Source organism: Tinamus guttatus, unplaced genomic scaffold (assembly GCF_059628265.1).
Source record: "Tinamus guttatus ecotype Peru unplaced genomic scaffold, ASM5962826v1 Tinamus_guttatus_pri_ptg000104l, whole genome shotgun sequence".
Classification (NCBI taxonomy): Eukaryota; Metazoa; Chordata; class Aves; order Tinamiformes; family Tinamidae; genus Tinamus; species Tinamus guttatus.
This window is the reverse complement of record NW_028288638.1, coordinates 47,751-75,299: the sequence shown is the minus strand read 5'-3', so window position 1 is coordinate 75,299 and position 27,549 is coordinate 47,751. Positions and strand designations below refer to the sequence as shown.

General features: G+C 38.9%; 1 protein-coding gene across 1 annotated transcript in view; it reads left to right on the top strand.

Moving 5' to 3' along the window:
* The first annotated feature begins 916 nt into the window (after positions 1-916).
* The window catches only part of LOC104567377 (cullin-1), a 44,123-nt gene continuing 17,490 nt past the window's right edge, over positions 917-27,549 (top strand). The window contains exons 1-7 of the mRNA XM_088520854.1: positions 917-1,025; positions 13,137-13,428; positions 22,577-22,751; positions 23,995-24,162; positions 25,197-25,247; positions 26,266-26,356; positions 27,051-27,214. Coding sequence (XP_088376980.1) covers positions 13,289-13,428; positions 22,577-22,751; positions 23,995-24,162; positions 25,197-25,247; positions 26,266-26,356; positions 27,051-27,214 — 789 coding nt within the window. The 5' untranslated portion in view covers positions 917-1,025; positions 13,137-13,288. The remainder of the gene's footprint in view (positions 1,026-13,136; positions 13,429-22,576; positions 22,752-23,994; positions 24,163-25,196; positions 25,248-26,265; positions 26,357-27,050; positions 27,215-27,549) is intronic.

The following is a 27,549-nucleotide window of genomic DNA, read 5'->3' as shown; positions in this document are numbered from 1 at the left end:
TTCAAGCTATTGTACTTACTGACTGGATTCCAATACTCTTTATTTAAATGTAAACGGAGGAGGGAAAAAAAAAAAAAAAAACCACTAATGGCTTCCTTTGAATTGCTCCAAATATCTTCTCATATAACCGGGGTCAGAATCTGGCTTCCTCCCTGCATGGGTTGTGATGGGGCAGTACCAAACACCTTGGCACAACAAAACACTCAAAAGTATCTCTGTGCGGATACTTAAATCCCACCCTTCCTTTTTGCAGCACAGTCCCACGGATGTGATTCCACAGGTAAGGTGGTCAACTCTGAAATGCTGCATTCCCAGAGTTCACATTAACCTTGGTGTGATTTTGCACTATTTCGCACTGGTACACAGAGGTGCTAACTGCCCCGCTGCCAACACAGACACAACACAAACGTGCCAGGCCATCTATCTTTAAATTCGCTGCACTGGGTATTTTAATACAAATTTGCATATACATGACTTCAGGTAACTTGATGGGTTTTGGGTAGCTTCACGTAATCCCTCATGACCGCATGACAAAACTTCCTTTCCTTCAACTCCTGCCCCGATTTTGCCTTTGCAACAATGCTTTTTATTTTATTTTAAAAGAGATTCGCAATAGCAGACGGATTTGTAAACACATTTAGCTGTCGGGACAGCAGCACGGTGGCTGCGGCCTAGCTTCCCTCCGTGCAGCCTCTTCGCCTGCGCAGGCCGCGTCCCTGAGCGCAAACGACTCCATGGGGAGCCCACCCGGCCCGCGCCCGGGGGCTACGGGGCGGCAGCCAGGCCCCTCGCGGCCGCTTCGGGCCCAAGCGCTCCCGGCAGGCGCGGGCGCCCGCACCTCCGCCCTCCCCGGCGGCGCCTCTTGAGCCGCGGCCGCCTCGGCGCGGCAGGGCCGGGGCGCCAGGCCGAGGGGCGGCGCTCGGGGCCGCGCCGGGGGAGGTGGCGGCGGCAGCGGCGGATCCGGGCCCGGCGGAGGCGGAAGGGGCGGGCGGACGCGGCCTGACTCTGCGGGACGCGCGATGCTGGTGAGTGCGAGGAGGCCGCGGCGCTGTGGCGCAGCCAGGCCGTGCCGGGCCGCGCCGCGCGGGGCAGCGCGGGGTAGGGCAGGGGGGAGGCCGCGGCGGGGCCCGGCGCCGGGTCTTGCCGCGGCGGCAGTGGCCCGGGCCGCTGGCCTTTCTTCTCCGGCGGAGGCGGCGGAGCCCGGCACGATGTCGCCATCCCGGCGCCGCCGCGGCCTGCGAGCGGCTCCGCAACGCGTCGCTCCTAGCGCCGCGTCTCCTCGGCTGCCCTCGGCACCCGGCCCGGCCCGCTGCCGCCTTGTGTGCTTCCTTGCTCTCCTGCGGGCTTTATTCCCATGTTTGTTTATGTGTTTATTGTCTCCGTGTGGGCAAGAAATGATTAGCCCGGCAGGTCTAAGAGGGGCAAGCGGAGGACGAGTGACTAACAAATTTTGCCTGTCTCTGCTGGGATCCCCCCCATCTCGTCCTTGTTTTCCCTCTCCAAGTCACAACCCTTCATCATTGCAGGGCCTGGTTACCTCCTTCTCCCCTTTTCCTTCCTCCACAGGGCTCTTAGCCTTGCCTTGACTGTCCTGGTCTTATTTCCCTGCTATGAAAGCCATCCTTGCCATCTTGTGACAGGATCCTTGGTGGGCTCTGGTGCCTTCCTCCCCCCAACTTTGTGTTTAAGTCCTACAGCTGGGGCTTTGAGGAGAAAGGAACCCAATGTTTGCTAGGTGGCACCAGGAGGGCGCAGCAGAATTTAGCCTGTTTTACCTTATTTTCTGTATTACTGACTTCGTCCTCAGACCTTTCCCCCAGTATATTTGCCCCTATGGACTGGTGTGCTCTGCTCACTTTCTCCAGCAATACACACGGATACCGTAATGCTAGTCTGGAAAACTCAACTCTCTGGGAAAACCTCCTGGTGGGATTGAGGGGAATGGGAAGAAGAAACTGTAAACTTACATTAGTGCCACATACTGTTTATAGAACTGTTCTGTGAATCCTTTTCAGACAAGAACAAGGCTGTTTGGGGTGGTTTCTTTTCAGGGAAGCGGCCTCACTAGGAGCATGATGCATGTATTTTCCTTAGGAAACACCATCAGTGACCTGCTGCAGTGTTGAGGATTCATGGCTGGGTGTCTGTGTTGCACTGGTGCTTGGCTTGTGTCTCTGCTGGTGATTTTACTGGGAAATAGTCTTTCCCTCTGCTTTGTGATTTCTCCTGTTTCTCAGTATTAGATTGCCCAACTTCCTGTTTTAAATGTTTCTTAATTGCTTTAGTTCTTAATACGGCCTTTTATATCACCATGATGTATCTGAGATCCCATTTTAACACTGTACATGGTTGTCCCGTGGCAATGTGGGGAGTACATTCGCTTTTTGTAGTAATTTATACTCCCAAAGAGTCCAATGTTAACAGCTTATTCACAGTAGGGTCTGTTTGTTCCTCACTGAGAAAGTAACTGGAGGACAACTTGGAGCTGCTGAACCAGGTTTCTAGTCAGAATCACTCCTCTGGAGGAGTCCCTTTCTATCAAAGGGTCACATGGAGAGCAGTTTTTTAGTTCAGGCACCTAAGGCACATGTGTGTCACTACTTCAACAAACCATTTAATTAAATCTGCACTTTATCCTTTCTACACTGATTTAAACCTGCCTTATTGCTTCACGCTGTTACCTAGTCTGCCAGCATGAGAAAATTGAATCCCTTTAATTTATCATTTAAACTAATTTAAGCTCAATTGCTCAGTGCACACCCTTCTTTGGAAACTGATTTGAGGGTGCCTTTTTTGATTTTTAGCCTGCTCTCATTATTAGCTTAAAGTCTTTCTTATATCCTAGCTATGTTGTTATGAGTATAATAACATTGGGTTTGAAAAAGTTGTTTTATCAGATATTGAGCTTAAGTGTCGTCTATTAGTTTAGGTGCCAGCATTTCTGAATGCTGCTGTTCATGGATTATATTTCTCAAGCGGTGTCTGCTTTTGTGTAGCCACACAAAACTAACTTCATACTTCACTGAGGCCCATCTTAATGATGAGTCACATCCTGGATGTCAGTGGAGAGGTGAATCCGATATACCTGGAGTCTTCTTTTTTGGCACTGAGACTGTTTGCTTAATTCTTTCTTTATTTTTTCTGGTGGATGAAGCGGCTTCTCTCCTGTAGTCGTACCACTGTCACCATCAACAATACACACTGGGAATGTGATGTGAGCACATTGTCCTAGTGAGGCGTTGTCTGTGGATTACAGATGGATACCTATGTTATTTGTACTACACTCTTTGGCCAGGATTTTCTAACTTGCTGAAGGCAAAATCAGTTGGAATTGTAATTTGTTAGATTAGTGGTGCTGTTTTGTGTTGTAGTGATGCTTCTGTTGGTAGTGTACTAACCCGGTCTGTCTTGAAAGGGACAGGCTCATATGTGCCGCTTAATTTTGAGATATTCTCAAGGTAAGCAACTGGTGGTTGGAACCAACATTTAGAGGCCTAGTTAAAAGTTATAGCCTATATATAGCGCAAAATTAAACTGTTTCTTAATTTTGTTGTGGAGACCAGTTCCTCTTCTTACTGAAGTCCTCCTTTAAGAAGTGAGATGGCAAAGATCAAGAAAAATGAATCGTTGGAAAATCTTACAGAGGTCTTGATCTCAACTGCTTTTGGATTCTTCTTCAAGTAACTTGCTATTTTATTGTAAGAGATGTTGGCCTTTTAGTGAAAGAACTACTACTAGTTGGCTGCCGATGGCTGTAGGCTGGCCCAAAATGTATTTTGGACCTCCTATAGACATGACTAAAGGACACCGTATCTTATTGTAGTAAGATTTTTTTTTGGAGCTGATGCATAGTGTTGTAGCTTGTAGGCTTACTTTAACATAATTACTGAGACGGTTACATTTTAAACATTCTTTGTATTATATCCAGCAGGAATAGTTATATATGGTCTAATCAATACTTGTAATGCTGTCGGTGGGGAAAAATACTATTTTAGGAAAAGGTCTGTGTCTTGGTTTATTTTCTGGTTGTTTTCTTTTTATCCATAAAACACCTGATGTTACAATTACGAACTTCTTCACATCATTGACTTGCTATCATATATATGATATTAGTCAAAATAAAATGTCTTTTTTTAAGAAACCTAATATTTCACTCTATTTAACAGTTCTAAAGTCACTCTTCATCCAAGAATTAAAAAAAAAAAAAAGATGAGTGAAGGATATTGTAAAGATGAGAAAATATTAATTTAATTTTTCACTTCAGAGAACTGTGGCACAGAGTCACAGGGCAATTAGTGTTGAGTTTGAGATCCCTTGGTGTTTTGTTCTGGAGGTTGTCCTACCTTGAATAAACAGCACAATTTTGATGCAGTGCTTCTTTCAGAAAAGAATTAATCTCATCTCATTTCCGCCCCCCCCTTTTTTCCCCTGTTTTTGGAGTCAGTCTGTTTACTATTACTGATCGCTTTAGCAGGTTTGAGATGTTTTAAATCAATACTAAGACTAAACAATCATACACTTTCTTTCTAATGTCTTCATACTCATGCAGAAGAAATGACAGCCATAGTTTAGTACCCTTGGCTTGTGTTTTTTTACTAGAAGTACTCAAGAAGTACTCAAGAAGATATCCATTATCCTTAGTTTCATTTGATTTGCTCTAGTCAGTGTTGCTGCACGCCAAAAACTTGATGCTACTGTGAATGAGTAGCTGAAATTTTTCGTTCACACATAGGAAGGTGAGGATCATGTTTGCTAATAACTTTGCAGTTAGTGTGGGCACTCTCTGCTCTGATACTGTCCTGGTTTTTGAGAGACTTTTTTTCTCCCCTTTCCCTGGGAGGCTGCTGGTGATTTTGTTCCTGGGACCCAGGTGAATGTGACTTGTTCATGTACAAAGTAGACGAAAGTTAATGTGAGGATTTCATTTAAATGTAAAACAGGAAGATAAAAGAAATTGGGTCGTTAGGAATACAGTTTCAGCCACAGCTGAGCTCAGAAATTTCTTGTTTGTGTTTTTTTTTTGCAGCTGACCTAACTTGACTTTTTGTGTTTGGTGTGTTTAACGTCAGGCAGTGTCTTAACACTGATAGAATTTAAAATTGTGGCTCCTGTTCTGACCTAAGTTCATCTTGCTTTGCTCTGTAATTTAAACTTAATTTCACATGTAATTTTACATGCTCCTTTTCTCCTGTAATAGCAAAGACTGTCGTCTATGGGAATTTTATCTGTAGTTTGGAGGACTGAATTCAGGTGAGGGAAATTAAGGGTAAGGATTGTAGGAAATAGTTCCTGTTTTGTTAAGATTTAAATGTGTCTGTTTTGGATTTTTGTGACTTCAACCTTTACAAAGTTAAGCTAACCCATTTCACTTTGTACCAAATGCGCCTGTTGCAACTGTTGTAGGACAGAACTGATAAACTTGCTGAATTGTATGTGGAACAAATGTTTTACAAGATGTCAATTCTGTGCCATGTGAAGGTTGAGTTTGTGTCTGTTACAGTTAAGATACTTGAGTTGAGCAAGAAAAATAACATATGGATACCTTTCCAAGCTTTCATGAGGAAGTTCCCCTTGTTTTCCTGCCACTTCTGGAGATGCGTGGGTGCGTTTTTGTCAATATTTAGGTGCCCACGATGGAATATTTTGGAGTCATACTGTTTGTTGCTAACAGTGTTACAGCACTAGACCATACTAGGAGGTTACATCACTAGCAGATGTATGGGTGAGCTTAATGCAGACATGCAGTTAGAATATTGTCAAATGCAGAACTTGCACACTTTTTAAAAAATAAGTTTAAAAGTGGTCAGCTTTCCCAGAGTAGCGATTTTTGCAGGAAATGAATGTGAATAATCTCAATGCTGCTGAGAATAAACTTTTTCAGAATGCAGGACTCTCTGTTATTATGAAGCATTTTAACTCTCTGCTAGCTATAATGCCAGTCACTCCTGAATAAAACATTTGTGTGAAGACAGATAAGGAGGAGGCACTTCAGCATTTAAGCCGTGCTCTTGTGATATATTTGGACATTCCGAAACTCCAGCCTGCTTGCAAGACAAATCAATGCGACCTGTTATCTTTATTTATAAACTGAAGTGGCAAACTGCATTGCTTTGATCAGCTGAGCCCTTGCACAAGTAACAAGATGGAAGAAGTAAAATTAGTAAGTTGCTTCAGGAAGCCACTCCAGCTAGAATTTGGAGGCACTGTTAATGTTAGTGATTTTTTCAGGTCATGTCCAAGAGTGAAGTGAAAACTTGGTACGCAAGCATTATTGCAAGTAAAAAAAATTCTGCTCATCTCTAACAGGTCAGTGTGAAGTTACAAGATCTGAGGTACTAAGTTCTAAGTGAGAGAATTTTGTGTTAGAAACTTCTCCTGCGATTTTTGAGGTTACTTTGTACATTATATCATCTCTGAAATGGACTCGCAAACTGCACCAGGATGTTCTTGGTGGCGATCGTTCAGATCACAGTGTTTCCAGTTACTAAATGAGTTTCAGATAATATTTTAGTGGCTATGCAGAGCTCTTAGCAAATTGGATATCCAAAAGAATTTTCCTCCTAAGATCAGCAGGGTCTCTGAATTGGCCAAAGACATTCCTGAGTTCCGAGGGTTGTCTGTGTTCGTTCTTGTAAGGTTGCATTTGATGCAACTCCCCACTGCCTTTTGTTTTTGTTTTATAGGAACACAAGGTGGGTTTTTCTGTCTTTGGCTTCGCAAGTTGGATATCTAGCAGTGTGTTTTCTTGATCTGTCTACCCTTGCCTTTCTTTTCTGCACCTCCTTGCCTGATTCAAGAAATGCATCTTGATCCATATCCTCCTTTGAGACTGCCTAAACTTTTCTGCTTTCCCTTTAGCCTTTTCACTCCTTGTCTTGATTTTTCTCTGCATCGGATGTTGCTTCATTCCCCTTTTTTTTTTTTTTTTTTTTTTTTTTCGTTAAGCAAGATTATTTATTCTGACAGATTTTACTTTATCTGTGTGTGCAGAAAGGACTGCGTGCTTATATAGAGACATTAGTAAACCTTACTACCTCTCACACAGCCTACCTCTTCAATTACTAGGCAGTGCCTACATGCTTCTGTTTTGTTGAACTAGGTATTGCATTGCTGCAATGACATCTCTGTCATGCTGTGGGACATTTTGTTGCTCAAGAAAAGTAAGGGTAAAGCTGAACTAAGAAATAATGAAAGAACATTAAAAATTATTAGAAGAACAAGCAAAGAGAAATGTGCAGTGGAGGCATGTTCAGACTTACTGGATGCTCTTCTGAGGTGCACTCACTTATGTCCTGGAAGTCTTTGTGATTGGAAATGCGAATTAAAGCCATGTTAGTTTGGTCATGATGATATATAAGTTAACAGAAGCCTAAAAATTGCAGTTCCATATTATGTTTGTGTATTGTGTTTAAATTTGGAAATAAGGTGACTGTATGGTGTTTCTGGTTGTCAAGAACAAATCCAGAAATTTGTTTTTCACTTTTTTTCCAGCTGGCAATTGTGTTGCTGGTGTGTGAAGAGGTATGTATTCCTTATACAGCTTTACACATTATTGATCAGAGCTGTAACCTGTAGAAAGGAAAGAAGGAAGAGGAAAAACACCAGAGTCCTGAAATCCTGAGTGGGAGCCCTGTCAGGGGAGGAAATTAGCAACTGTGCAACCTTCGTACCAAATTTACACAACTTGATATTAAACTCTTGGGAAATTGTGACCTGACTCACTTCTGAGTTTCTTTCTAAAAGAACCTGACATGCAACAAGTTTTTCCTATTCAAAGGCAATTTTGGGAAGGAAGGGTATATATGCCTATTTTTTTCATAATGATTTGCACTGAATTTAACTCTTTAGAAGACAAGATAAGCTGAAACTTTTCATGCTACATCTAACTCAGTATTTCCTAATAATACAGGGGAACCAAGCACTATGATTTGTGTAACCTCTCTTGAACATCTTTGCTATAGTGGAAAGGAGGGAAGAAATATATTCCAATATTTCTCTTTTAGTCTTGATAGGAATTTTGGAATAGCTGTTTTTCACAGTAGTTGTGGCTTCATTTTGTTGGCTCACAGTGGAAATGTCTGCTGTAGACAGAGGTTCTAGATTTGGTTTAATGATGCAAATGTAAGATGTAAAATGCTGAGGATATAATTCTGTACTTGATAGAAAGATTGATAGTACTAGGATAGTAGAACTGGGGTCATTTGGTATCCATCTGCCTAATTTATACTTTCTATATTTAGTGACCTGAAACATTTCTGGACATCTGTGGAACATCTGTGGTGTAAAATGTTGTGTGCTCCATTATCATTTTTTACATCATGAAGGTAACCCATAGATTTACAGACAAGTACATGTGAAAATTATCCTCAGAATTCTAAATTCTGAGTGCAAATGATTGTAGGAACAAAATAAAGCAACTTCTCCTGCCTCTTCCCACCCTGCTTGTGTCTGATTAAATATGTAGATTATATCTTGCTGTTCTACAGGCTAATGGGCAGTGAAGGTAGATTGTTCTCAACAGTTTGCTTTGCATTTGCATGTGCTTTGAAAAGGTATGTGTTGCTTACATACTTTAGGAAGAGGCTTCGGTAGCAATATCTGTGGAGCTGCCCTTTTTGGCAAGAAAGGCTATATGGAAAGTAAATGGACTTCTTCATGAGAGCGGCTTGTTTGCTTGTATGTTTTTAGCATTAGGCTTGGTGCTAAGAGATGTGCCTTTGGAGACTTATTGCCAGACAAAAACTTGTCAGATATTGTAATGTGGTAATACTTTAGGGTCATTTCAATCAATTGATTTTAAAATAAGTATAAAAACAAACAAATGAATTGTGTTAGTGCAAAGGTAGTGTTTAAATGTGTTTCTAATTTTTCTTATGTGAAAATGCTTTTGGAATACTTGTTTAGAAGGGAGCTGGTTTGTTTCATACTGCATATGTTAGGTAAATAAGCTTAATGATTGTCTTGACTTAGTGGAGAGAAATAGCAGAGGCCTTTGGGGGAGTAAAATTATTCGGAACCTTCTCAAGGATTGCCATTTTGTAAGTTGTAAATGGATTTGAAGGTTAATTTCTGACTTTTAATATATATGTGTAAATTTTGGAAACCTCATAGCGTAGTCCTTGAGTTTTTTTTTTTTTTTTTTAATAGATTTTGTGGTATCATATATTATTAGTGAAGCTTGTTTCTTCTGCGCAATGTATTTATTTTTCATGATGAAATCTGGTCACCTTAAACCTCATGGTGCTGTGAGTGGCAAGAATATTTTCCATGTGTTTGAAATTAGAAAATGAATGAAATATTTGGAAATGACTAAGTCACGGTCCTATAAATCTCTGCAGTTTCTCTTAAAAAAAAAAATGCTGTTTAGATTCTTGGGTCAGTGGGAAACTTATCCAAGAGCTACAAGTTTCTTATGGGGGTCAGGAAGGTAATAACTAGCAGTATAAATAGCTAGTTTGGAGATTAAGTGAACTATCTTCAGATTGATAGTTTGGAAAACAAATGATTGTGGGAGTGGGTGCATAGGTCTTGGAGCTGTGAGGCGGAAGGGTAGTAAGACATCAAAATAAGGTAGTAACCCCTTCAGGATGGATTCAGGTGTTGTAAACGCAGTGGGTTTTAGCAGACGTTGCTCTGGCCGACAGTCTTGCTGATGAAGCTTTGCGGGAGGAAGCCCGGTGACCATCAGGTCAAGATTCCCTTGTACCTACTCCTGCTAGCGATGCTTACAAGGTGAATAATTTGCTAATGTGAAGATTACGACTTAATGTTGAGCTTTTAATTCACCTGTAGCAGCTTACGCTTCTAGGACGGGCATCCTGCTCTTGGCAGTGGCACATAGTGCTGTGTTTTTTTCTCCTGTATGTCGGTATTTATAAAGGTCAGAAGCCATGAGGATCACGCCAATGGATTTTTTTTTATCTTCTCTCTAAAAAGTTTTGCACATCAGCAAAATTGGATTGTATAATTTCAGGTAGTCCGTACAATGTCATCTTGTCAGTCAGCTCTAAGGGCTTAAACCTCTGTGTAGCTTATCAGAGAATTCACAGAAATATTGCTGCAGATTTTCGATCTTTCTTTCTTTTTTAGAAGCCTAGCAATCAGGTCCTCAAGTGAAGGGATGTGGAGTAACTACAGTGAACCAAATTTGGCCTTCCAGAGTTGTGTGTCTAGGAGAGGAAGCTTTCTGAGCTTAAATCATAAAATCATTTTGAAAATTACACTTAAACTTGGCTTATGGAATAGAGCTTCGTATTATCAGTGCGTGTTTGTATATAATAAAAATGCTCAGCAGTGAGTCTCATTTCTCTCTCCCTTTCTGCAGTCTGAACATCATTTCTTAGTTTAGGAGCTCACTACAAAAGATCACTCGAATGAGCTTTGGAAATTAATCTTGTATAGTGGTACTAGTCACTTTTTACTCCTATAAAGTTAATATACTAAATTCTCTTTCTATGTGCTGCGCATTAGTAAGCTATAAATCACTTATTTTTCATACACTTATTCATCTGTTGCTTTTTTTTTCCCCCTTGTATTAACTAATAACTAACTGGAAAAAGTCAATCTCTTTAGTCTAGGAAGTGAGTAATATGATGCTGTTATGATTCTGTGTTGATTCATTTAGCTGCAAAATTCAAATTGGAAATCAGCCAACGGAGAGTCGGGTCATGTAGTCAAATCCAAATATTGTAGTGCACATTATCACTTGTAAAAAGAAGATATTTTTAAGAGTGGAGGGCTTGAAAAAATAAGTTTCACACATATATGTGAAACAAATCAAAATAATGTTCTTCTGGTGGCTTTTTTTTGTGATGATCTTATCCTGACCTGAGAACACAGGATGGTAGGGGAAGTAAGGTCTGATGTGAACAAGCAATGCTCTGATTTCAAAAGACAGTGGTAGTGGTGATATTTGCAGAGGCACCAGGGCATCTACGCAATTAGGAGAGTCTTAATTAGGGAAGGAAGTTAAATATTGTTGTTATTGCAGACGGGAAAGCTTCGCCTTGGTTAGGCAGCTGGTGATGTGGGCTTGTGTGGAAGAGAGGTTGGCTCTTAGTGGCACCTAGAGAGACATTTAAGTAAGAACAGTGGCCATTGCTTTCTGCCTGGAAAGGCACATTAGCTTTGGCGTTGTCTCTGTTGTAAATTATTATAAGCTTAGTGCCAGTTCCAGCGCACTTGCCTTATTTATTTATTTTTCTTCCATCTAGTTACAGGGTTGTATTTTTGTTGGGAACTTTTATGTGGCAGAAGGTATTTTGTTTTTGCTACCCCAAAATATTTTCTAAAACAGACCCTAATTCAAGGCTACTTGCTTTTCACAGATTAGGAAAACGGTAATAATCAGTTACTTTTTAGAGACATTATTATAATGCTAGACTTGTCGTTTCTTAACCAGGTTCTCTCCTTCTCATATGGAGAGTTCAAGTAATAAATTTAAGGAATCAGAGAGCTTAATTTTTAGACCCAGAAAGAGTTTTTCTTGCTTTGTATTGCAGTGCTGATCCAGGATCATAGTCCATACCCAGGGTGTTACCTGCACAATCCTTTGCTGGCAATAAGGGCGAATGGCCGCTAGCAGGTCTTTGCTCTTCTCTTCTTCTCAGTCGTGAGACTCCCATCACTGTTGGTACTGTAGCAAGTTCTACTTCCAGAAATTGAAGAAGTGAAAGACAACCAAGAAATGATCTGCATTTCATTTCATTGTGGTGGTAATCATGCCTGCATGTTCTTTATATAAGTCAGTTTGCTCTAATTATAGAAGTGCAGAATGGCAAACTTTATCTTTATCTTACAAGTGTATTATATTTTAAGATGTATGTTTTAAGGTGTATGTTTGATACGATATATTCATTAAATTATTTTGTTTTTCTACATATTTTTCCAATAAGTTGTTGCCCCTTTTTTTCCTTAAAAAAAAAAAGATACAGAAGCAGTTGTATCCATGATTGAAATGAGACAGTACTTTTTGTTTAGATCAGCCTAATGAAAATATTTCTTGGTGTTTTTTACTCAAAGCTTGAGATTTAAATAACCATTTAAAAACTAAGAAAGAGTGGTGGGTAGTAAAGGACTGTGGGGAATGTTACTGCAATAATTGCAATAACCTTGCAGTAGTAATTCTCTCAATATTAGCTGTTTTTAAGGTCCGAAGAGAAGGTAAGTCCTACATTTTTTTTTCCCCATAAGATACTAAGTCTTGGACACAGAGTAAAATCTGGAGTGGGACGTGTAACAATCCACTCGTGGCTGTGGCAAAGCACGTATTAAATACTGTAGGTGCTGAAGGAATGTATTTTCCGTTGCCCAAAGATCACAAATAAATGATATGATTCATCTGACATATACAGCATGTATACTATTCTTGAAATTTTAGGTGGCCCCTGTAATCTTTGTCCTATATATTCCATTATAGGACAGGTTCATTGTAAGATTGTACATCTGTTTTGTGCGCTCTATTTTTCTTCCCCCTCATTATTGGCTGCATGTTCTCTCACTCATAAGGTGACATGCAAGAAGGGGATGTTTGTTTAATTACCCCTAAAATTAATGTAAACATGCATTTATCAGAGATGAAAACATGCCTCCCCAAAATACCTTGGGCTTTTACCCTAGTGGAATCTTGAGTCTGGAGGAGCTCAGTGATAACGGAAGAAAAATAATGGGTTTAGTAGCTTCTGATTAATCTTAGGTGACGTTCTTCAGGAAGTTTGCTCAGCAGTGAGGTTTTACAGAACTCTGAAGTGAATTATTGGAGTTTTAATGCTGTATAGGGAAGAAACCCTTTGTAGGAGGATAATGTCTGCTGCTTGGAAGGTTTCTTGCTGTGAGTAATTCTATTACACTTTCTTGGCAGCCTTAGGTTTTTGTTTTCAGTTGTGCTAACCAGAGTACCTACAGTTTTATCCTTGAACTGCTTTGGACAGATTCAGGCACAAGTGGTTGTAGGGTGGCGATTCATAAAATTATCTTCTCTGGCTGTGGTATTTCAGGTCTCATCATGGATTTCTCACCATTGTGAATAAAAACTGTTTTGATGAAGTCATTGGTTTTATATTTTCTCATCTATATTAATGAAGCCAATTGGACTATCTGTGCATATAATGCATATGTATTTTCTTTTCCTTTTGCAGGTTACTTTCCTGGAAAGCATTGCTTTTTGTATGTAGAGATCATCTCTTGAGTTACCGCAACTGGGTTTAGAATGTTACTTTACTTGTGAATCTGATGGAGGAATAACCAGATCTCAGACTGCTGCACTGGAAGACTTTACAGGAAATACAAAATGTCATCGAATAGAAGTCAGAACCCACATGGACTTAAACAGATTGGTCTGGACCAGATATGGGATGACCTAAGAGCTGGAATTCAACAGGTTTACACCAGACAAAGTATGGCAAAATCCAGATACATGGAACTCTACACGTATCCTAGCACCAAGCCAGTTGGTACTTCCACTGTTGTTAGATGAGGGTTTTTTATGTTTTTAAACTTAAAATTGCTTCATAACTAATTGATTTTTGCTGGTTTCTAAGCATATATTTTTGCTTTGAAGATTAGCCTTTTCTGGCAGATGGGCAGAAAAATTCTGGTTCCTGGGAAACTCTCTTTATAGTTATGTTTACCTCTGAATTTCAGGTTTTGATTGCAATTAACTTTGACAGAGTGGATATTTAAGGTTTTTTGATTAATAAGTTTTATTTTGAATACACAATACACCAGATATTATGTACACCAAATATTTGTACAAAGGATGTATCAAAAGAAGGTATAATTTTCTTTTCTGTGTTAGTGGTCTCTGACATTATGCTGGAGGTTTAATTTATAATAATGTCCAATTACCTTGAAGTACATTCTCTACTCAGCCTTATAGTAGTCCTTTTCTCTGCAGAATTACTTGAATTTGCTTTATAATTTTCCAGCTGAGGCAAGGATGTGCCCATTGGTGCTCTCTTGAATTTCCTGCTTGTATCTAGGAGCTATTGAAGCTTCTCAGCAGCTTCTGTACTGGGGATTAGGATACAAAAACGGTGCTGTGTTCACGCTTAAATATTCAGGCTGAATTACTCTGTGGAAAATTTCAGGGAACTTGTTTGACAGGAGCATGTAAGGAGCTTGCATTACTTTTTAAGGAGAGGTAATGCCTCTTGCTGTATTAAAGTTTCAGTATATGGCTTGAGGTCTTGGTTTGGAACATGAGAAATCCTACTTCTGTGTTCCACCTGTCAGGTTGTATGTAAAGAGATTTGATGAAAAATAAGTTGAAACCTCAGTATGAAGCCACAGTAAGATGAGATCTCTCAGCTCTCCTCTGTTTGCATCTGTTAGTCATTGTTTTTTCTCAGAACTGTGTTTTTTCTGAGTAGAGTAAGTACTGCTAAAGATGAGGATGTTGATGTTAACAGCAGAATACAGAGGCAAGTGGTAGAAGAAGCGTTACTCAGTAAATGAATATATGTCCTCTCTTAAGTAGGTAAGTAGTTTGGCTCTTAATTTAGTTTCAAGTAATGTGTGTTTTGCTTTTGTGGGTCTTTTTTTTTTAAGGTTATTGTTATAATGCATAAATTAACATCTAAAACTCATGTTGGCGCTGGTTTGGAATTTCATATCAAATTTGAGTCTATTGTGAATTCTTTTGAAAGGTCAGATTTTTTTTATGAAAAAAGCTGTTGATGATTATAAAACAATTCTGTAGTTCTCTGGACTTCCTAAGTTGAGGAAAGGAGTTTGCATTCTGTACGTGCAATCCTGGAGTGAACGTGTAATCTTATCTGTACCTGCGGAGTTGATGCTGCTATGGAAAATAACCCATGAGGTCTGCTTAATATTTTTGTAAGATACCTCCTGAATAGGCATGCGAAGATTAAAGATGGTTTGGTTTAGAGTCAGAATTTTCCCAACAACTTGCAAGCCTGATTTCTTTAAGCACGAGGCCTGTTGCTATTCTTGACTGAGCAAAACGAATCTGCAGTAATTGAGTGTGTGCTAGAAGCAAAAGAAGCAGAACATGCGAGGGATTTTTTTTTTTTTCCTGCAAAGTACCTTTAACATTTAACTCCTGTCTGTGAGTTCTGTTAAGCAGTCCAGATGAATACTAAGTACCTCTCTTAATGGCACTGTTGTGTTTTTAATCTGCTTTTGGCATTTCCAAATATTCATGGGACAAAGTTGTAAAAGGGATATATTGTCTATTACCTACTCACTTTCTTCTAGTTGCTGCTTCAGCAGCAGTTATTGGGTCAGAAACTTAGGGCAGTTTCTGTTGCTTTCATACTACAGGGCATAATTTTAGTAGATAAGCTGTATTTTGTGACTAATTTATTACTGAAATTAGTTAAACTAGAAGTTTTGAATCAACTTTGCAGATAGTGATCCTATTTTGCATCCTAGGTTAAGTGCACGTTTCCAGAACGTACTTAGAAGAAAGTTATTCTTTATTCTCACTCTGTTAGATGTAGTATATGTAATGTATTTACTAAGTGATCACACAAAGAAAGTCTAATAGATTGTCAGATTTTATTTCAGGAGATTCTTGCTTGTAGAGCAACTTGATTGGGAAAGCAAGAGAGACCAGTTTCATCTCCAGCTGTAATGGATTTGCAGACCAGCCGTCCTTAGGGGAATGTCGAATGTGGCTGCAATTTGGAAACTTTGTGCTATGGACAGCCTAATCACTTCCTCATCCTTTTTTTATCGTCTCTTTTTCTGTCGGATTGTTGTTACTAAAGTGGATTCTATTTCTCCTCTATAATTTAGAAGAGGAGGAGAATCATGCATACAAACAAAAGTGTTTTCACTTCTCTATCTGCTCTCAAAGTTTCAGGCAGAGTTGATTGGAAATGTGGAAGTTTCACAGCTATTTGTATCAAGCAGTGGCATCCTGTATTTTGAAATAGCTAAAACCTGAACATTTGTACTCAGGTGAATCTGAAAATGAAGAGAGATAGCTATGCAGTCCAGACAGCTTAGGCCTCCGTCTTATCTTTACTGCTTTCCTTCACTGATCCCTCACCAGGGCCTGTTTTTGTGTAGTACTGAATTGTCATTTTTCAAGTACAATCCAGAGTTTGTATTTAACTCGTTTTCTTTGTTTCGCTTTTATTTATTTATATTTCAGCAGGAGCAAGTGGTTGTGATTATTCCAGAGGCTTTCTAGATTCAAGAAAACTGAAGGGACAAACCAAAAAATGCTTCTAAACATAAGGATTCTCGTCCCTTCTCTCGCTGCATTTTGAATTGACTTGTACCTCTTGATTTAAGAGCTTGTTTTCTGAGAGATGAGAGCATCCCTGAATGTTTCCTAGTACTCCATTTACTTTTTTGCTTTCTTATGCCCTGTTGGCTATGCCAGAATGTGTAACCAGAAGAGCAGACCATTATAGAAGTTGTGATATTTTTTGCTTACCACTCCTTACAAGATTATGAAGGTCAGTATACTAAAATTATCTTCTGAGGTATGTTCTTCATATGCATTTCCTTCTGCGAATTTAAGACTTATGTATAGAAACAGGATTCCTTTAGAACAGTTCTTACTGTGGAATAAATGAGCTTTTTTTTTTTTTTCCTTCTCATGTGAAATACTCATGAATTCCTTTATCTTGGTGTTTTTCTGCCACTTACCCACCCAGATAATGAAGTTATTTCTGGTACTGAAGGGTCCAGTATCTCCTGCAATAATAACGTGTTATGACAGGCTTTATTGCTAGCTAGCATAGAATTACACACCAACCATTGAGATCGTAGAGAAAAAAGAAACATTCAAGGAAATGAACTAGATTTCTGTAGATGGTAGACCTAAATCATTAATGTTATGAGGGAGTGATTTTCCTTCAGTAAAAAGTAGATTGGAGGTTGTTAGCAAATGTCTGAGTTGTAAAAGTCTCTGGAGCTCTCAGGGTGGGGGGGGGGGAAATCATAAGTCTTGGTACACTGCAGCTGAGAGTAACTACTCTAGCGTCAAGTAATTTTTTGTACCTTAAGCGAAGGGGAAGGTGGAAGAGAGCACCGTGCTAGTGTGCAGCAAGGTCTGAGCTTCGGTCATGGACCATTGGCAGAAAACATATTACTTTGGCAGAATTATTCTTGGTATAATACCAGGATGTTGGCAAGTCGCAAGTCGCATGGCTTTATGGCTACCTCTCCTTAAACTAAACAGTTTGATACTGATAAAATCCTTGTGCACCTTGTTTTTGTTTTTTCTTTGACAATTTTTCATACTAATTATACAGTAAATTTGCAACATTTTCCTCAGAGGATGCCTGAGAGGATGAGTAATTCTGCATTGGAGAGAATGAAATGATTTGGAATCTTTTTTTGTATCTTGAACTGATGCTCAGACCAGCTTTTAGAATATCAGAAAGCTTTCATGCAGGATATTAAACTACACAACTTTTCAGTGCCTTACACAAATATGAGTAAATTTTTGAAACTTCTTACTTTAAGCACACAGGAACTTTTGATTTTAATTTCAATTTAAAATATCAAAGTGATCTTTGTGGCATAAATTCATGATTTCACCTCACTATCTTGGCTTGCAGAACATAATCTGATAAATGTTATTTTTAAGAATTTTTTTAGACTGTGTAATTTGTTTGTATGCTGAGCAGAGCAGTCTCTTTGTTCAGTTTTCATAGTTAAAACCTAATTTGAAAAAAAATATTTTAGGTGGTATTTGTTATTAATAAGACGTCTATTTACATGAAACAGGAAGCTATCTTTAAATTTAGTTTTTTGATGAGAGAGGATGCTGATGAGGAAGAGCTGAGAAGTATACAGTACTGTAGAAGGATTGGTTTTGTTACTAAAAATGAATCTGCAGTGTTTAGATTGACTTTGAAAGTCTTTTATTGTTTTCTCCGTAAAAGTCTCAATGTCAATTTTAGAGGTTCCTTTAACGCATTCAAGTAGCGGTGTTTGGCTTACTTGTTATTAAACTTTGTATAAAGCTTTGAAGGAAAACGGTCACACACATTATAAGAAAGTTTTCTCCGCTCATACCACGAAGTTGGATTCTCTGACTCTGGTTATTTTTGTTTCATTACTGACAGAGTTGTCAGTAGCTTCTCAAAACATTACTTTAAAATACTTTTCAAAAGTATCATATAAAGCAAAGTGTGGTAAACATCAGGATGTTCATTCCCATTTTATGCATCATCTTTTGCCTGTATCTAAACTTGTTTAGGTTGGTTCAAGTTTTGTGATAAAGTGATAGTTACCAATGATTGTTTTCACTGGGTGCAAATATGTGCTGCAATCACAGGAGGTTATTTTAACCTGTGCTTTATGAGCTGGTGGGTTGTTGAGAGAGCTATGAGCAAGGAGCAGAAGGAGAGGTTGAGTTAAGCAGTATGTGACTAAGGGTAACGTGCTTGCAGATGGGAAGAGATGGATGACCTGGGATAGCCCAAGCCCTGGTGAACTGAAATGCAGAAATACAAATATCATTCTTGCTTCCTCATTGCAGAGATTTGCTGGTACTAGGCAATTTCAGGGCAGACTGTGCTCTTCCTGCATGGAAAAGATAGTGGGAAGTTTAGATAGTGCTGATTTAAAATGTGGGAAACTATTCCGCTTTTTTCAGAGATGGGTTTTCTCTAAGACTTCCTTTCACTTTAGCATCAAATTGTCTGAGGTCACTTTGGATACATCAGAGCAGCCTCCCCTGTCTTCTAGGATTAATCCTGTTTAGGTTCCGCGTGGTATTTCATAGCATCTCTTTCATGCCGGTTAGTGCTTTAAAGGAATGTCAAATTAGAAATAAATGTATGTGTTTAGGTGTTCAAAGTGTGCTCCGCTGACAGTAGCATGCCTTTGCACTTTACATTTTTGTGCCTGGAAATGTAGGTATGGTTTTGTTGCTATTTATAAAGCTTACTGCCTTGGTTCAAAAGATCTGCTAACTATGTTTTTACGTAGTGCAATTGGTTCTGTTTGATTATTGGTTCTATGTTTGATATATATATTTTTTTCTTCTCCATGTTGATCACTGGCTGTTCTACCTGCTGTTTATAGTTACTAAGAATATTCTGTGCAAAACAATTTCTGATAATGTAAACTAAACTTGAAAGCAACAGATGTTAATGGTGACTCAGGCTTTCTGGCATAAAGACTGTACACTTTATATATGGTGTGCTTAAAAATGTGTATTTTCCTGCAGCTCGAAGCTTCACTGCTTTTCCTTTGAGTTTATGCCATGGAAACGGCAAAAGGAAATTATCTAGAGGCCTTTAGATGGTTTTTGTTGCACCCAGTTTCTCGAGTCTCTAACTTACCTCTGTGAACATGAGTTTAGGTCTGCTTGGATGCATAGAACAGTGATTGCTTAACAACAGTTTAAGAAAATTTCCAAAATTTGCACCAAAATTTGCAAAATATTCCAATATTCCAATATTTCCAAAATTTACACCAGATTCCATTGTCTGTGGATCATGAAACCTTAGAAGAATAATGCACCTGTGTCCACTTCCCTTAGAAGCTTTATTTAGGCATGGGGTGACCATGTGTGCTTTACAGGGAATGATCTGAATTGATGAAGAAAAGATGCAAGTCTCACTGAATATAGTGAGCCTAGCTGCTGATATTAGAGGTCATTTTACAACGCTATACCAATTTCCTGTGTTTTTCTCCAGGCAATTTCTCTAAGGCAGCGTTTGCGGCCTTCCTCCTGCCCCCTGCTTGTGCATGCCTGAGTGCAGTCTAGGAAAACGCATTTCGTGTGAGCCCAACTAATCCGAGCTCGTTCCTGGTAGCCGGTTCTCCAGGTGCTAGGACCTGAGCACAGAGTTAATTACTTCACTGGATGTGTGAAATAGCAATGTGATGCCTAAATGTGACCTAATTTAAAACACCCAAAGTAATCGGTGGAAAAATACCTAGTTAGTATTTGGCTTGACGTGGTGTCTTGCTCTGTGTTCTGATGAAATTCGACTTGGCTGGAGCTTTGTTATTTGGGCTTCCCTTTTGGCTTTACGTGTCTGCTCCTCCAAGTGACTTGTTCCACTGCTGTCATTTTTTTTAGTAAAATTAGGGGAAAAAAAAGGTCATATGACCTTATGAAAAGGCAACCAATTATTACCTCTAGAAGAGCAGATTCCCTTATAAAAGGAGGCCCCTAATTTTTAGAGGTCGTGTGAAAGCATTATTTTACCTATCGGTGTACAGTCTATTGTGTGGTGAATTTTGGCATGCTTTGGGTGGAGTGGTTACACTGAGGATGGTCTTGGTACTTCCTGGTTTGCCTTTTGATCTGTGCAAGAAGCTTCTGCGCTGGTGCTGCTGGAGTGTTTCCCACTTCCTCTGTGCTGACACAGAAGTTTGCTCAGCAGAGTATATGGGAAAAGGGAAAATGGTTATTTGCAACCTCAGTCACTTCCCCAGATGGAATTGCCGTTTGCACAAGTGCTTGTGCTACTTGAAAAGCAGGTGGCTGGGCTGGGGGAAAAGCCCTCCCGGTGGGATGAGTGTCAGGATCATTCCCTTCACTGGGAATGATCCCCTACAAGGCCTTAGGTTACTTATGAAATGGTTGCATGGGGATTTTGTTGTCTTTTTTGCACTGCCCAACTTTAGAAACTGAGTCAAGGTTTTCAAAGTCATTGTAAATGGATTAGGGTACTGAACACTAAGATGGTAAAATTATTTTTAGAGCAGTTTATGGGGTGCTTCTTGTGCTCTTTTTAGAGTTTAAAAAAGGAGTTAAATTCTGGAAGAGTTTTCTTTTCCTGTGAAATTGCACAACGTTGAAGTGTAGTCTTCTACCTTACATTTATGCATTTAAATTAAAATTTAATTTATCTTTTGTCATAGGAACGGTATAGAATTTTGAAAGAAAATGATCTTGACCTACTCTTCCAATAGGTGCTTTGCCTGATTACTGGACCATGTCCCAAGCTGGGAGAAGCAATCGGCTTCCCTGCAATACAGAGTGGTTTGTCTATAACTTGATTGGCACTTGTAGTAATGCATGAGTTACTAAGCAGAATTGTGCAGACGCTGCCAAAGATGTTTGCTGATGGCTGCTGGGATATTGTATGGCTTCCAGATCGGGCAGCAATTGAGATTAGTTTGCTTTCTGCAACCCAGAAGTTTTAAAAGGATTTTCCTCATGGTTCTTGCACGGCCTGTGATGCACCTTGGTGTAAATTGCGCAATTCTGATTTTGCTTGAATCGCTTGTGCTGGTGGTTTGCGTTAGCAGGTGGGGACACGGTTGTAAACAAGATGGGAGAAAGCATTCTTGTATTGTGTTGTTATACACTAGAACATGGCTGAAATGAGGAATTCTGGGATGGAAGCATCGATGGCAAAAGGAAGGACAGTGCTAGGAAAGTCGAACAAACAAGTAGCCAGGAACATTCTCAGGACATAAGTGGCTGGTAGAGAATAAAGCCTTGGTTTCCTACCACAAATGGGTTTTTACATTATTGGTTAATAGTGTGGGGAAACAAATTACTTCTCGCTTAGAAGAGGCAACAGGTAAGGCTTAAATGTGTACTTTTTGAAAAAGTGAATGTTAAGCTAAGAATGTTATTCTGTTGTGCAGAGTTGAGATGACTTTCTGAAACAAGCGTATAAAGTAGGTGGGAAGGGAAAGAAGGAAGGTCTTTCCTTTCCAATTATGCCAAAGACCATGAGCGACCCACTGCGTAGTGTGGAGTAGACGCTCATCTGAAAATCCAATTTAAGGATCTGACTTGTCTGTGAAGCCACCAGCGTAATTTTAAAAGAAAATGAAAAGGAATTAACTGGATATATTTTTTAAGATTTTTTTTCCTTGCTGAAGCATTATTGTTCCAAGACTACAAATAAGTCTGTTTATAAAAACTCTTAACACATTGTGTATTTTTAGTTTTCTAATTCCCCTGGTGTTTAATTTTGCTTTAATTTTTAGCTTACTGTGCTGTCCTTTCTGGAGGAAAAAGTGGAAAACAAATCTCAACAAAATACTAATTCCTAGTAGCATACATTCATTGAAGGAAGTCTGCCTAGGTCTGAGAGCTTTTAACTACAAGTTAAAATCAGAATAGACCTTCTGGGTTTCTTAACACAGTGTTGCTCAGGCTAGAGCAGCTCTCAACCTGTCGGTAAAAACGGGTGCGCTCAGTAGCTCTGTTCTTCTGCAGTGCTCATTTGCTGAGCGAGTCACTCGAGTAAGCTTTGCTGTCACATCCAAGTCCTGATCCAGCCTATTTTCAGGACTACTTCTGGTTTATTGAGTTTCTTTTAGGACACTCAAATACATCAAATTCCAATTGCATCTTAAAAATAAGGTTATCTGTAAATTCCACCACTTTTGTTTGTTCGGCTTGTTGATTACAGTGTTAGGTAAGTTTGATTTGCAGTGTAGTCTCTTTGCAGTATGAAATGTTCTTGTTACTGACAATTCTGCTTTAACTTTTTTGTTTGTTTGTTTTTGTTTTAGTTTTTTAGTTTTATGTAGGTTACTGTGTCTTGTAACACATTAAGGTTAGGTCACTGTTTATGGTCATTCTGAGCTCATTAAAATGAACGTACTGTTTTTTTATTGCGTTTTGATGTTCTACTCATGCGTGTGTACTCCTTAACTTGCCTGCCAGTCACGTTTATAACTACTGTACTAGCGTACACCAGTCTAACCAAGCGCGGGGAGCTGGGGTACCCCCGTCGAAGTCGAAAAAAGGCCAGACCCCTGGAGGGGCTCAGTTCGTTGGCTTGGAGCTGTACAAACGTCTAAAAGAGTTTCTGAAGAACTACTTGACAAACCTTCTTAAGGTAAGGTGGGACCATGGATCAGTTCAGAATTGTAGAACTACAAGCTGCTGGAGGAAAACTTCCATCGCAAAAGTTAGAGCTAAGTGCAGCTGTTGGAAACAAATTAGGAGAGCCCAAAATGTATATTTTTTCTTAAATATTCCATTAGCTGTTAGAAAATATCATATGTTTAGCCATGCATATAGAGCAGTTATTGAGCAAACCCATGAGCTTTCCTTCTTGGCACTGAAGTGGTGTTTGTAGAGAAAACATTCACTTAGATAAAAGCATCGTCGTCTTAAGCTCTCCTGTAGCTTGTAAAAAGTACAGCCAGACTTTATAACCAATTAGCCAGCATATTAAATAGCGCTGGCAAAAATGGGAGTGTTGCTTATAATGTTGAAAATGCCTGATGACAGTCATTAATAAGAAAGTTACTGATGCAACTCTATGTTGGGCTGCTTTTTGAGAGACTAATTCCTCAGCCCTTTGGAAAGGGGATCAGTGTTAATGAACCACACTCGCTTTTAATCTTTGAAATTTTAGATTTAAGCAGTGATAGAAGAATTTCTGGAATCCCTGTGAATTTATTTTGCAATTTGATAATGGTGATGATGCAGCTGCATAGATATATATGTAATGTTTTATCCAGAATGAACTCCTGTTGTTCTTCCCCTGTCCATTCAAGATGTACTGGTCTAATTGGGAAATATGCTTAAACTCACACACATCCTTTTTTTTCCTAAAACATGAACAAACACAGTGCCATAGGCAGATCCAAGGGTATAGAGTTCTCTTTGCTACCTGATGCTCTACTCCTAGAAAAGGCCTTGTACACACTCGTTTCTTTCAGCTCCTCAAGTAGCAGCAGCAAGGGAAGTTGCAGTTTTATTAAGGTTGCCATACTGGATGCATTGCTGTTCTTTGCGCTGGCAAGTTTTACCTAGCACACTCATCAGCGTAGCTCTATTTCTAATGTGGTGCTTTTTGCTCCCTTCCAAAAGAGAGGAGCAAGTGTCATCTGGAGCTCCATCTATGCTATTTATTTTTCCACCATTTTTCAAAATTTATATATCTGATAGTGGCTTTGTGTTTATAATAGAAAATATTTTAGCACTTTTTCCTATGACGCTGCCATCCTGAGATACTGCAGAAATACCTTGTACAATGTGGACTTCTTAACACCATGCATTTGTGTGCCTTTGTATGTCCCTGTGTACTTCAGAAATTGCCCTGCAATACTGATAACCCTTCTCCTTTTCAGGATGGTGAAGATTTGATGGATGAGAGTGTGCTGAAGTTCTACACTCAACAGTGGGAAGATTATAGGTTCTCAAGCAAAGTGTTGAATGGGATATGTGCCTACCTCAATAGACATTGGGTTCGTCGTGAGTGCGATGAAGGTCGTAAAGGAATATATGAAATTTACTCAGTAAGTCATTTTGGAAGTGACCGAGTCATCCTTTTCACCTATCCTTTGCATTCTGATCCTACAACTTGCTCCTGGAAACTGTGTGAAGTTCATAGGTGTTTTGAAGTGTGCTTATAATTAAAATTGCTTTTCTCCCCCTTTTAAATGCCCACAGCATTTCCCCATGCTCCTGCACGTATATCTGTAAAAGCCCATGGGTCCAATCCGTAAGATTGAGTCTGCGTTGTATGTTTTTACACACTGACTGTATGTCATGGGCTGTGTATTTAAGAATATATGCTGATACGATTCTGTGTGTATCACTGTAGCCTCGCTATTCTACTTAAAACTGAACCAGTTGTTCCCAACATTAAGGAAAGCAAACTGCATTTCTTTGTTAACATTACTATATTACTACAGTTTCTTTTGGCATCTGGCCTGATAAGATTCAGTCAACGTTGGATTTTTAACAGGGATTGCCTTGGTACATTTGTGTTACAGCAGAATGATATGTGATTACTATGTTTTTTTTGTTTGTTAGTTTTTGTGATGAAAAGTAATATTAACAAGGTAGAGCCAATAACTAAAAATATTTCTTTATAAAGTCTGAGTGTTAGGAAACTTAGGTTTTATTGCTAGAATAACTTTGCATAGATTAAAACAAATGGTTAGGTTATCTGTACTTACCTTCCTCTCAGCTCTTCTGCTTTTTACCAGCCTAATGCTAAGGGACTGTATAAACTTGAAAAATGCCAACAGGAAGAACTATCTTGTCAAAGGAGTTTGAAAGGTCTGTTGTTTTTCAGAGTTGTTGATGGATTTCTGTCTGCCAGCAAATGAGACACCTTAGATGGGATTGGCAAAAAAAGAAACAATAATTTTACTCTGAAAAAAATGTTGTTAGATGAGAGATTTGTGCACCAAAACATCATGGTAAAAATCAGTTCTGATCATGTAGCATAGTGTTAGCTTTCTGTAAAGAATTATTGTGTCTGTGTTTGCTTGTATTTATTTATAGATATTTTTTTTCTTTCATTTTTCATCCCCGATTCTAGCTTGCCTTGGTGACCTGGAGAGACTGCTTATTCAGGCCATTAAATAAGCAGGTATGTGTGTATTTTATGAATGTGATACTATTTTATAGGGTTAGTTTTAAATGATAAATTTAAATTGGTAATTGTTCCAGAGAGAACTTTTAAAAGATCAAAACCTACAGCAGAGGCTTCCTCTTTCTTCCTTTTGTGATGTTCAAAAGAGGAACCTTGATACCAAGAATGTTGTGATTTCTTTGATGAGAGGACCCCAGGCGTTTAAAGAAAACTAACAGTTTTAAAAAGCTAACTGTGTTAAATTGAATCAGTGGAAGGTGTTACCTGAAGCCAGATGAGTACTTACTGACCTTAATGTCTTAAGGTTTGAGATTTGAGAATCTCCGAGGACAGTGACAGGACTGGGACTTCAGTCTGTTCTCATGTTACCATGAATCTTTAAATATACCCTGATGCCTCGAAGATTTGTGTCAGGTTAATTAAATGTTTTGAATCGGTGAGTCAGCAGAATATACAATAAGGCATTCCATCAAAATGTACAGTACACTTCACTCTTATTTAACAGTATTTCATAGTGAAAAGACTCATTTTTGAAAATAGTAGTTACATTTAAAATACTGGTTACATTTCAGTTGTAAGGAACATGTTTACAAGTCATGAGCATGAGCTATTCCTTTCTTTGTACAAGTTACAGAAGGCAAGTTCAGCTGTTATTACAAGATTCTCCTGTATTTCAAGTATAAAATAGACAGTACTTTGGTTTAGAAGGTCCTCTAGAAAAATAAAAAACGTAGAGGGGAAATGCAACAAGACCAACAAAAAAAACAGTAAATCAAGCCAGCACTTTCATACTCTTTTATAGCTCTCTCCTAATCAGCTGTGGTTGTATTGTGGAAATTGCAGCTGTACCTTGCTCTGCGATAGGGAAATTTCCATGTTCGTGTTTCTTTAATTTTTTTTCTTAAGGGGCTCAAACTGTCTTGAATATAGGATTATGCTCCCAGTTAAGTACTGTGCTTGGACTACCACCTGTTTTTCTCTCTGCTTGACTCACTTTTATTCCCTGTTGTCGAAGGTAACAAATGCTGTATTGAAATTGATTGAAAAGGAAAGAAATGGTGAAACTATCAATACAAGGCTGATCAGTGGAGTTGTACAATCTTACGGTAAATGAGATTTCTTTAAGGCTTCCTTACGTTCCTCAGGGGGGAAAAATGCCCTATCAAAGTCTAGAAATAGCCTCCCACCTCCATGGATGTCCAGTAAGGATTTTTGCAATAAATTAAACCTGTTTATGAAAAAATTTAACTTATGCTGAGACTGTGAATGACTGTGTTTGCTGAGATACATGGCTTACAATTCCAGTTGATAATGAAGTGCCTATAAACTGTGTAACCTACGGTGATGAACAAGTTTGACTTATGAATCAGGTATTTTGGAACTAGAATTGGGAGGGGTAAAAGGGCAGCATAAGAAGTTACAAGGTTGTGTGTGGTGTGGGTTTTTTTGTTTGTTTGTTTTTAATTTTATTTTCCCCATCACCCTCATTTGTGTGAAACAGAATTTTCTCATGATGGTTAATGATTAATCAATCGTTAATAAAAATAGACATGTGGATATAATCTGGAACTCCAGAGATAAAATGGAAATGGAATTTGAACTAGCATTTAAGATAGGGAAGTTTTCTGAATTCTCCAGTTTACTCACTAATTTATTTAAAAGTGCAATTTACATGAATAATCTCTGCCACTTATTTTTAAATGCAGAATAAATGTATACTTTTAAAAGTGCTAAGTACCTGTTTATGTGCAAGAGATCGTTTAGTAAGAGACAGTTTTATCGTGATTGGCTTTCTTGCAGTGGAGCTGGGGCTGAATGAAGACGATGCATTTGCAAAGGGGCCTACACTAACTGTCTATAAAGAATCCTTCGAATCTCAGTTTCTTGCTGACACAGAGAGGTTTTATACACGAGAAAGCACTGAATTCTTGCAACAGAACCCAGTCACAGAGTACATGAAGAAGGTAAGTTATTGAATAACTCTGATTATTTTCTGGGTTGAGATGTTTATTTGAATTAGTAATAATGTAACCTCTTGCCTTTTTATCAATTTCTTAAAATTTCTAAAAAATGAAGGAAAATCGATTAGCTTTTTTTTTTTTTTTTTTTTGCTAAGGTCTTTTGTTCCTATGTTTAGTAGCTTTATCTTGTCTGAAGTTTATCTCTTTAGTGGATTGCATTTAAGTGCAATGAAAATTTGAAACTTAATGGGTAAGCCAGAAGAGGACAGTAAAATAAATACGGATTTTGTAGGATTTCAGATTTGCCTCCAAAATAGTCCTTTCTGGTTTGAAACTGC